At 38.1% G+C, this 12,369-nt stretch overlaps 1 protein-coding gene across 1 annotated transcript in view; it reads right to left on the reverse strand.

Moving 5' to 3' along the window:
- SEL1L2 (SEL1L2 ERAD E3 ligase adaptor subunit) overlaps positions 1-12,369 on the reverse strand; it is a 118,340-nt gene that overhangs the window by 28,314 nt on the left and 77,657 nt on the right. The window contains exons 6-12 of the mRNA XM_006758105.1: positions 9,364-9,417; positions 8,641-8,700; positions 8,469-8,550; positions 6,558-6,712; positions 5,861-5,917; positions 956-1,024; positions 29-106 (exon numbers count right to left, since the gene is read on the reverse strand). Of these exons, the coding sequence (XP_006758168.1) occupies positions 29-106; positions 956-1,024; positions 5,861-5,917; positions 6,558-6,712; positions 8,469-8,550; positions 8,641-8,700; positions 9,364-9,417 (555 nt within the window). The remainder of the gene's footprint in view (positions 1-28; positions 107-955; positions 1,025-5,860; positions 5,918-6,557; positions 6,713-8,468; positions 8,551-8,640; positions 8,701-9,363; positions 9,418-12,369) is intronic.

A 12,369-nucleotide genomic window follows, 5' to 3' on the forward strand; every position in this document is an offset into this window, starting at 1 on the left:
CAGTTGCAGAAATGGGCTGAGTACATACCTTATTGGCTGCCATGGAAAAGTATTTGAAAGCAGTAGCATTATTTTGTGGTGCTGCATCATTCCCTTCTAAATACATCTAGAAAAAAATTAAAGAAAGTGTAAAAACTAAGGAATTTGAGGTGATTGTTACACAAAACTGTGAATATAGTAAATGCCACTGAAATGCATACCTTTCATGGTTAATTTATGTTCCATGAATTTCACTTCAATTTTTTAAAAAGGAAAAATTAAAGAAACAATCTACCTCATACATTCTGGAGGGACCTTGCACAAGGACCAAAACATGAGCCCTATTTGTGTGTTTTTTCATGTTTCCTGTATCTACATTTACTGTAGATTGCACTTCTGGAAGCAGGGCACTTGTCCCCATGGTTACTAATAAATGCAAACTGGCTGCAGGGAACCAAAGGCAGCACCTGGCAGAGCGAGTGGTGGTCTTTGAAGAAGACAGAACATACCCTTCTAAAGGCACCTTCTACAAAGGCTGCCCAGGAGCCGGAGAGGACTCCCATCAGAGGCAGCCCAAGGCTGCACTTTGGTCAGCCTGGATCTGGGTCTCATTCTTGGAGTTAAGGAAGGAGGCACTCATTGGATTGAGGACTGTACCAGTCTTCGATGCACAATCATCGCGGGTTTCCTGTTACATGCCAGGGGAAGGGGTCATGGGAGGGATTCTGAGCTATATTCAATCAAGGAGCCCTAAGACAGGTGCACTTTCAAGGTTGCATTTGGTGTCCCAGATAAAAGCTACTGTTTTGTGGGGCTCCTTCCCAAACTATGACCTCAGGAATACTACCCTCAGTGTATAGCCACATGCCTCTCTCAGCTGCTTCGTGAAAGAGGCCTGCATCATTGTATCTACGCTGGGTTCAATAGCTGATACCATTTAAGAAATGAAAATTATTCATCAAGATGAAGCATGTACCTTTCCTATGAATGCCATGGCATTTGCACTCCCGGCCTTTGCTGCCTTTAAGAAGTAGTATAATGCTTTCTGGAGAGAAAACGAACAGCATTATTGGTAGTCATAAACATATCCTACAAAAATGGTTTTTTTTTAAGCAAACAATTTCATTCAACATGCATTCAAAAATATCTATGAAATGCCCACTTTCTTCAAGGTATTATTCCAAATGCTATTTGAACCATAAACCTGAAGAGCTGGAGATTATATATCTATCTCATATACATTTTAGAATGTGAGGACTTCTCACATTGGGAAAAGCTCGATGGGCATGTGGCTTCGTGGAGGACAAATGAGTCCCAGCTGCAGACCTAACAGTCTAGTATTTTGAAAAAGTAAGCATTTATGTTGATACTCTGTACTCACAAGGCAGTTTACATAACTGGCAGGATTTATCCTAATGTTTATGAGGCAGAGTGAATAGGACCAGACACACATGGCTGCCTGCTGAGACCAGCTCTTCCTGCAGAGGTGAACTTCAAGCCAGTTCTTTCTAAGTCAAATTGAAGGAGACCAGCAAAGCCTCTGATTCTCTCTAGGCCATGACATTAAATGAATGGCTCAGTCTAGAACGCATAAGGTTTGCCCTGTACCTTCCCTAGCCTCACCCTGAACTTCCAGAAGTTTTCCTCAGAGGCCACATGGAGTAATGAAAGAAATCAGCCCCAGGAATGAGAGGTGCAGAACTCTCCAAAGTGTCTTATTAGGACACAATTCTACTGCTCTTTAAATAGCCTTGATTCAGTTGATGTGCAAGGCTCTGCTCCTTCACAAAGAGGAGAGAATGTTTAAGGAAAACATGAGGGTAGTATTTTTGTATATAAACTAGAGGCCTGGTACATAAAATCTGTGCACTCTGGGGGGCGGGGGTCCCTCAGCCTGGCCTGTGCCGTCCAGGAGCCCTTAGGAGATGTCTGACTGCCTGTAGGGAGCGGGTCTAAGCCGGCAGTCAGACATCCTTAGTGCTGCCGTGGAGGTGAGAGAGGCTCCCGTCACTGTCACTGTGCTTGCTAGCCATGAGCCCAGCTCAGGACTTCTGGCTGAGTGGCACTCCCCCTGTGGGAGCACACTGACCATCAGGGGGCAGTTCCTGCATAGAGCGTCTGCCCCCTGGTGGTCAGTCATAACGACCGGTTGTTCCGCTGTTTGGTCGATGTGCATATTAGTCTTTTATTATATAGGATTTGCTCTAGAAATATTGCCAACTTATTTGACAACCACACGCTTGTTAGTAAAGTCTGTCTGGTGCTGGACCTCATCACATCATGCACCCATCATCCATCCACCTCTTCTGTTCTTCATCTATCCTTTCAAACACTTGATTCCATACTACTGTATATATGATAATATGAAAGATATTCTAAGTGATTCATAGATGAACAAAAAACACTGTGTCAACATCTGCTCCCTAGCAATACTGATGAGAAGAAAGGAATATATGTAAATAGCAGTAAGATAATAGATGATAGGTGGGATAAAAGGAACACCAAAAATAATCAGAAGAGTATGAAATAATACAAACCAGTTATGTGATAAGTAGTTTATAGTTTTTTCTTATATAATCTTGACAATGACACTATAAGGATGGTATTATTAATATCTGAGTCTATTTAGTGACACTCAAGAGTCATGCAGCTGGTACTGGAGTCCCAAAAGCCTGAATCCAATTTCCATGTACTTGGCCCAGAGGTCAGCTGGGACCTGCCCTTCTATGCTAGACACTCATGCTTGGATTGTTGGCTGGGCCTCGGGAATGCACTGGTGCACGAATTTCATGCACCGGGCCTCTAGTACATTTATACAAGGGGGCTGGATTTTAATATTTATGGCCCATTCCAGCTCTAGTATTATGATTCTGTGTAACTTTTTTCAAAGTACCAGGTACAATCTGAGTACAGGATACATAGTAGTGAGCAAGACAGATAAGAATTTATATTCCATTTGGGGAGACAATAAATACGTCAAAATCAATATAGTTCAGAGAGTGATACAGGCTAGAAGAAAATAAACACAGAGTGATATGATAAGCGATGGAAGAGTAGAGTTGATCAATAAAATCTTTTCTGAGGAGGTAAGACTTAAAGGATGAGAAGTTAGCCATGGGAAGATCTATAGTAAGTCTTTCAGAATTTGGGTTTATACTTTTATCTTTTCTCTCCCCTTTGCATTTCCCAGGCCATTCCAAGTCGATTCTGGTGCAACTAAGCTTGTTGCAAAAATGACCATCACAATACTCTGCAGTTCTGCCTATTAGGGGGAGATGCCTTTTTCCTAACCTCTTCAATGCTGCTGGCCTTGTGACTCGCTTTGGCTAAATGAATGTGGCAGAAGTGATTTGTGAGTTCTGACCATATGCCTCAACAGACTTTCTGCTCTCTGTTCTTAGAACCTTAGGACAAAAGCAATTTGACAGCTATGTGAAAGCCTGAGCCAACTGGCTGGAGAATGAGAGCATATGGAGAGATCCAGTCATCCTGTCACAGATGAGGCCATCATAAGCCAGCCAGCTCTGGGCAATAATACTCTAGCTAACTACAGATGCATGAGCAACCCCAGCCAACATTAGTTGAGTCTGGCCAAGACCAGAATTACTCTGCTGAGCTCAATCAAAATCATGAATTAAATAAGTGGTTGTTGTTATAAGCTTCCTAAATTTGGGAGTGGTTTCTGATGCAGCCTAAACTAACTGATAAGCCAACTAATCTTGAGCTCCTAGACCTTGACTGGAGTCTCCCATGCAAATTCCAGTGTATTAGGTTGAGAAAAGCAGCAAGGACCAGCCTGTGCATGCACCAGAATGTGCCTGAACCATGGGGGGAGGGGGAGTCGTGGAATTAACACCCCCCATTCTCACCCAAGAATATATTGTGTGGCTTTTTAAAAATTGATTTTAGAGTGAGAGAAGGGGGCGGGGGGAGTGGAGGAAGGGAGGGAGGTAGGGAGGGAGAGAGAGAGAGAGAGAGAGAGAGAGAGAGAAACCTCAATTGGTTGCCTCTCATATGTGCCCCTATCAGGGATCAAACCTGCAACCTGGGTATATGCCTTGACCAGGAATCAAACCCATGACCCTTCAGCACTCTGGATGATGCTCCAACCAACTGAGCCACACCAGTCAGGGCTAAACCAGATATTTTGAGATGTATGGATGGGAAGAATGGGGCCTAACCCACCATCAGAAAGTTAGATCTGAAGCAACCTGAGAGATTATGTCATTCCTTCTTTTTGCTTTATAAGAGAGGAAACTAGATTTTAGAATCCCTATTTTCCTCTTCTCCCCCCAGGTCAAAGGAAATAAGGTTTAATGGAAAGAGCACAGGTTTTAAATGCTGAAGCCCTATGTTCAAATTTAGCTTCATAATAACCTTACTACCTAGTTGTGAGACTTGAAGAAACTTACTTCATTTTCTAGCCTCAGCTCCACATCTGTATAATAGAGATGTAAAATCCCTGTGACTGAGCTCATGGGAGGGCTAGACTGAACTCCTGAGTGATGCCAACTGCTTGGCTGTTGCCACTACATAAGCAGAATCCTTCAATGCCAGCCTTGGATAGCACTTCATCCTCACCTCGAGGCAGCTACCTCCCATCTGGTGTTCACAAAGCTAGGTGGCTGGAATTGACCAGAAGTACCTAGTTTTGTGGGGTTTTATGCACTCTACAAAGATTGGTGGATTTTCTCTGTAGCTGAAACTTTAATGCCTTAATGATCAAGCTTCATGCTTGTGGAAAATGGAGAATTCTTCTTAGTTATGCATCCCATGGTTGCATGAGAAATTCATTGCAGGCTGAAATCTGACTTTGGAGTAATATTGTGAATCCAGAAATTCCCATCTAAAGAACTAAAACCTTGGCTAATGATAAAGATAATTTAATCTGAAGACCTTCATAAGCATATGCTTATTTCAATTGCTACCTATTTTTATCACATTTTATGAACTTTGAATGTACATAATATATACTATATCTCATATAAAACAAACTATATTACCAATGACATACTCATATCATAACAATATGAAATGAGATGGGAGGTAATATCAGATCACTCTAAGTAACTGCCTTAGAAAGTAATTTCTATTGCTTAGCCTTTGGGACCATGTTAAAATAGGGTGTGTGCTCCTTTGAGCACGTGGCTCCTATAAAATAACAAGGGCTGAAAAATCATCTTATAAAAAGAATCCTAGTTACTTCCCCAGGTCTATGGGGATCTAGGGCCTTGAAATCACAGTCAGGATCTAGACAGGATCTCATCCCAGAGCTCTGGTATCTAATTGAGGAAGATCCTGTATAGGATTTGCTCTTTCTTCACTAAATTTGAACTGTTAATTAATCTTCTAACCTCACTGGGATAGAGTAAGGTTAAGCAAGGTGATTGAAAGAAGCTTTGCAAATTCATAAATATGATGAATAATTCTTCTAATTACATTAAAAGCTGTCTGTCCTCTGATCCAGCTAAATGGGGCTGAGGCTGGTCCTCAGGCTCCTTAGCTGGAGACTTGCAGGTGGATTTGGGGAATGGGCAAGTCCAAGGCCAGCAGGTGGGGTATCCTCCTTATCCTACCCTAGTCCAAAAGTCTTTTTGGATTGTAAGAGGCTAGGTTCAGAGCATGGGAACGCCCCTGGCCCAAGTGTTGCTTCAGAAGCCCCTACCCCTTTGTCCTTGGAGGCAGGTAGGAAGGGTGCTCCCTCTGATGAACTTGTTCTTCCTCAAAAGCTGGAAAACTGATCTGACCAAGGAAGCAGTAGCGGGCTTCTCTTTTACACCCCCAGCAACTCTTCTACACCCCCTCCCGTTTCACTGGCTCACCATCCTCCCTCACTACTATGCTCCCCTCCCCACATGATGAAATCTTGAGGTTGACTTACGTAGTAATCCTGATCTAGACCTTTCCTCCCAATTAGATGTAATTGTCCAAGAGAAACCTAGAAAATATGATTTTTGAAAATTATTTTAGCAGTTGTATTAATTTAAGTAAATAAAAGAAAAATTTCACTTGGTGATTTTACTATAGTATGTTGATCCACTTGGATGCAGTTGGCATGTCTTTAAAAAAAGCAGGAAAACATTCCAGACTATATCTTTCATTAGGTAATTGGTTGATGCTGAACATATGGCTTCTTCAATGAGTGGCCTGCTAGTGTATAGCAACACGTGGGCACATAAACCTAGAGCCCTTAACTCTTGGCTCTGAAAGGCTCACAAAGGCCATCCCTTTCTCACTCCCATAGACAGAACATTTCTGGGTCCTGGTAAGAAGGAGTTCATTTATATTAAAATCAACACTGGATGGTGCCTTTTTCTATAATTAAAATCTATGTTTTTTAAAAATGATTTTTTAGGAGTAAATGTAAAAAAAATTGTCATTACTATGGCAACTGGCTCTTCCATAAGCCATAGAAACTGCAAGTAGCAGGGGGTAAAAAAAGAGTAGGACAAAGAGGAGAGGTGTCTCTTCCCTTTCTCATTTAGGATGGGCACTGTTAACCCCTCTAAGACTCAGAGCAAATCAAGCCCCTTGTAATTTACATGTTCTTAAAATTCAAGGTTGTCTGTATACTTTACTTGTATCTGCACATCTCCTCTTTCGGCCAAAAATTTATAGTATTGGTATATGTCCCAATCCAGAATCTCACTGTTAGAACTCAGATTTTCAGGTCTCTCAGTTAGTCTCACTTTTTCCACTGGAATACCTTCACTTTTTTCCAATTTGTCAGCAACTATGAATAGAAACAAGCCAGAGAATAGCCAAAATACACACGTTTGCAAGAGATAATAGTCAACTTAGAGAGAACACTGTTAGGTCTGTTCTCTTTAAGTTGTGCAGAGATCTGGTCTATTAACAAAGGAAATAGCTTAAGGTAGCGGTTCTCAACCTGTGGGTCACGACCCCTTTGGTGGTCGAACGACCCTTTCACAGGGGTCGCCTAAGACCATCCTGCATATCAGATATTTACATTACGATTCACAATAGTAGCAACATTACAGTTATGAAGTAGCAATGAAAATAATTTTATGGTTGGGTCACAACATGAGGAACTGTATTTAAAGGGCCAGAAGGTTGAGAACCACTGTGACCTAAGGTGATATAAATTTGCTGGATTTATTTGGTTCTGAGAAAAGTGCAAGCAAGCTTTGCAACCCATACAAATCTTGTATTAACATATATCAAACCCTATTGAAGATCTTGGCTAAGTAGGTTTAAGAAAAAAAGACAGCTGTCCAGCTGGTGTGGCTCAATTGGTTGAGCGTCATCCCATGCACCAGGAGGTCACTGGTTTGATTCCAGTTAGGACACATGCCTGGGTTGTGAGCTCGATCCCCAGTAGAGGGAATGCAGGAGGCAGCCAATTGATGATGCTTTTCTCTCTCCCGCTCTCTTCTTCTCTCTGAAGTCAATAAAAATCATATTATAAGCAACAACAAAAACCTGTCACATCTTAAAAAAAAGAGTTATTGTATGACTAATAACATAACTACTCTGGTAGATAGAGTGAAATGTAAAACAAACAAAAAAGAAAAGAAAAAGGGAAAGAAACGAAAGTAAAAGAAAAGAAAAAAAGACAGCTTTTTTGGATTTTAGGAACAAGCAACTGACCCCTTCCACTACTATCTTTTTCAGAGACTGAAACCATAATATAAGAGCAATAACTTCTCCTTACTTCCTATGGATAATCTGAAAAGAAATATAAAGATAACTATGCTTGAATAAACCCAACAAAGCATGCAGTTTGAACTGTACATATAGTGATTCTAGTTTCATTAAACATATGAAATGATCTTGTTTTACATAGCATCTTAAATTCAAAATCAGTTATTTTCCTTTTTTTCTTAGATCCCAATAATGCCAAAAATGTGTATTTAGATGTTGTTGTGATTATAGAAATTAGTCAAATGGACTTTACCTTACTCACTTCTTGGCAGACTTTTATTTAAAATTCTATTATGTAGTCTGATTCAGTAATGTTGCATGATGAAATGTGACATACAGCTTTGAAAATTATTCTAGTAACATAAATTAATCTCATGCTCTATTTTTTTGTAGACAAAAGATAGGGTGATAGAATAATGATTACTTGAATTTTTAAGTGCAATAATAGAGATCGCCAATGTGTGTACCTTACATCCATTTATCCTGGAATTCTAAACAAGTCATGCCATATTATAAATCTTAATATTTATTGATGCTACATTCAAATTCTCTATAGAAGGAAAGAAGACCACAAGAACAAGTAAAACAGAATTGTTTGGGGTCATGTACTAACAAAAATGAAAGATGAGCACAGTAATTTAAAACTTGAAAAGTAGCTATTAAAAAATCAGAAAACTCTACATTGCATTAAATGAATTGTATTATAACAGATGTTAAAAGCATAGTCTTTTGATACTTTCACAAATATGTCAATTGATATTGATTTATTTTTTAAATGCTTGGCAAGTCTGTTTATCTTAAAATAAATTATGTGGATTACTCACTATAATCTGCCACTTTCTTGTAATGATATAGGGCAACTTCACAATTCTGTAGAACATTGATTCCTGACAAATATCTGTATCCCTAAAACACAGGCATATATATTCTTAGTATTCTGACAATGCTGTATTTACAACATAACTATCTGGGTCCAAGAATATTTAATTTACAAACCAATATCATCTGGGACATCATGCTTCCTCCAGCACTTCCAAAAGTGTAATATATCAGTGCCTAGTTAAAAATAAATGAATATATATAATCTAAATTTTGAAACTAAAACTAATCATTGCTTTTCTTGTTCTTAGCACAGAAATGAACCTGAAATAAATCCCAAATTTCATTCTCTTCCTGTGTAAAGACAGTTGGTATTTTTTTTTTTTTTTGAGGAGGGGAGGGAGTATTAGTGATCTCTGCAGTCTGTGAAAAGGGCATTGTACATGACATTGTATTTACTCATCACAAATCCCTATGAAGTAGATATTATCTATCTGTAATGAAGAAACTGAAATACGGAACATTAAAAAAGTTATGGCATTTTAACCCTAAACTTCTCTGACTATTGAGCTGATGCTTTTAATCACTGTACTAGAGTGAGCCTCTTTAGCTAAAGCAGGGGTGGGGAACCTTTTTTCTGCCAAGGGCCATTGGGATGTTTATAACATTGTTTGCACACCATACAAAAGTATCAACTTAAAAATCAGCCTGCTATTTCGGTCAATCCTTTAATTAACTCACTCCTAATGCATTGGCAGGGCCAGATCAAATGATTTTGCCAGCCTTCTACAGCCTGCGGGCCAGATGTTCCCACCCTTGACTAAAGAATAGACTCTATTCAATGTTAATGTCCCTTTAAAAAAATCAGTTTTGCTTCAGAAAAAAATAGAATGATCTTACCTTGGCTTGATTATATTCCATTCCTATTCCATAAGAAGACAAAAACCCCAATGCCTAAAGCTCAAAAGGAAAAGTCAATAAATACATTTATTTCACAATTATTCTTATCTATATTAGTAAGGGATATTTTAAGTATCTGCTTCATAATAATTAATATTATTAACTTACTTCTTATACCATAACAAAGTGCATATATACACCCAATAAGCACATAAAAAGATACTGAACATCACTAACCATTAGGGAAATACAAATAAAAAATATAATCAGATATCATCATATCCATTAGAATGGCTACTATCAAAACAAACAAGCAAAACTAGGACATAGGATGTGTTAACAAGGATATGAAGAGACAAGAACCCTTGTGTACCATTGGTGGGAATGTAAAAGTGCAGCCACTGGGGAAAGCAACATGATGATTCCTCAAAAAGTTACACAGAATTACAATATGATTCTGCAATTCCACTTTTGGATATATATCCAAAAGAATTGAAAATAGGATCTCAAAAAAATATTTGTATACCCATGTTTATAGCAGCATTATTCACAATAGCTAAAGTTGTAAGCAACCTAAATGTCCATAATCAGAGGATGAATGGATAAACAAAATGTGGTTTGCAATTATGTTGATTAATGCAGCTTAAAGTATGTCTTGCTACTTCATGGAGCAAGTCTCCCCTCATTATTATACTCCCAATTTGTTTACTATTCTTAAACATTGTGGATACATTTTAGTGTATGTATTCTAAGTGTCACCAAACTTTTATAAAATAAATATATATTTTTAATTTTTTATACATTTTGAGATTTCATCCTGCCAATACTTACAGGTAGACATGCTATAACTTCATAACATAGCCATTTCTCTACTGTTAGCCATTCAGGGTATTTAAATTTTTCAGCTCTTACAAAAAACATTGCAATTCTTGTACTTGCATATATATATATTTATTTTTTGATTTCAGAGAGGAAGGGATGGGGGGAGAGAGAAAGAGAGAGAGAGAGAGAGAGAGAGAGAGAGAGAGAGAGAGAGAGAGAGAAACATAAAAGATGAGAGAGAATCACAAGAGAATCAATGATCGGCTGCCTCCTGCAGACCGCACACTGGGGATTGAGCCCACAACCTGGACATGTGCCCTGACTGGGAATTGAACTGTTTCAACCTGGTTGGTCCATAGGTTGACACTCAACCACTGAGCCACACTGGCCGGGCAGGTATATATTTGTTAGAACAAATAACTGGAAATGGAATTGATGAGTCAAAGTGCTTCTGCAGTGACAATGTTAATAAGTACTGCCAAATTGCCTACCAAAGTGTTATACAAATTTACGCTTTTACCAAAAGTATGTGAATTACCCATTCCTTCATAATCTCACCAACACTGGATATCAATGATCTTCAATTTTTCAGTTTTACCAATCTAATGTATAAAAAAATCTTATTTAAATTAGGGTTTCCCAAATTTCTGATGAGATTGAGTATCTTTTCTTATTTACTAGCCATTTAATTTCTTCTGTCATTTGCATGTTCATATCCTTTGACTGTTACTACTAGGTTTATGTATCTCTTCTTATTGTTGTGTAGGAACTTCATATAAACTATATGTATTAGTCATTTGTCTGTTATATATTTTGGTGAATATTACATCCCAGTTTACTGCTTGCCTTTCAATAATGATTACACCACTATACAGAAGTTTTAAAGTTTTAAAAATAAGATTTCTCAAGTTTTCCTTACAGGAAAAAACAAATATCAATAATAAATCCTCAGAGTGACTTTTCTGGAATCTACATTTGTTCTGTATTTCTCATCAGTAAAACTGAATATAACATGTCTTCATGCTACCTTCTCAGACTGTGTATTTACTAACCCACTGTTGTGTATTGGGATGAAAATAATGCTTACTTGCACATTAGGTGGTAAGATCAGCATTTTAGCTTGATTAGTCATTGGGGGGAGACAATGGAGTGAGAAGTGGACAAAAATGCTTTTTAAAAAATGAAATGAAATTAAATGACCCAAATCCAAAGCACTGATAACATTAAATGTTAGTGAGGATGTGGAGCAACAGGAACCCTCATTCATTATTGGTAAGAATGTAAAAGGTATAGTCACCTTGGAAGACATTTTGGAAGTTTCTTACAAAACTAAACATAAACAATAATAAAACTAAACATACTCTTACCATATGATCCATTAATCACACTCCTTGGATTTTACCCACATGAGATAAAAACTTATGTTCACACAAAAACTTGGACACAGATGTTCATGGCAGCTTTATTCACAATTGCCAAAACTTGGAATCAATCAAGATATCCTTCAGTAGCTGAATAAATAAGTAAACTGCTATATCTCTACAATAGAATATTATTCAGTGTTAACAAGAAATGAGCTATTGAGCCATGAAAAGATATGGAGGAAACATAAATGAATATTACTAAGTGAAAGAAGATAATCTGAAAACGCTACATTCTCCATGATTCCAAACTATATGACATTCTGGAAAAGACAAACTGCAGACAGTAGGAAGACCAGTGGTTTATGGAGGGTGGAAAGGGAGGAATGAATAGGTGAAGTACAGAGGATTTTGAAGGGTAGTGAATACATGATACCATAAATGTGGACAAAAATATATATATATTTGTCCAAACCCATAAAATGCACTACACCAAGAATAAACTCTTAAAAATAAAATTAAATAAATTCTTCTTACTGAAAAAACTGTGGCAGGGGTTGTTGGTTGTACCTTAGGATTCCCCCTCCTTCTAGAGCAGCGGTTCTCAACCTGTGGGTCGCGACCCCGTTGGGGGTCAAACGACCCTTTCATAGGTGTCGCCTAAGATCATTGGAAAACACATATATAATTACATATTGTTTTTGTGATTAATCACTATGCTTTAATTATGTTCAATTTGTAACAGTGAAAATACATCCTGCACATCAGATATTTAGATGATGACTCATAACAGTAGCAAAATTACAGTTCTTCTCCCCTGGGT

The sequence above is a fragment of the Myotis davidii genome, unplaced genomic scaffold (assembly GCF_000327345.1).
Source record: "Myotis davidii unplaced genomic scaffold, ASM32734v1 scaffold32, whole genome shotgun sequence".
In the NCBI taxonomy this organism is placed as follows: Eukaryota; Metazoa; Chordata; class Mammalia; order Chiroptera; family Vespertilionidae; genus Myotis; species Myotis davidii.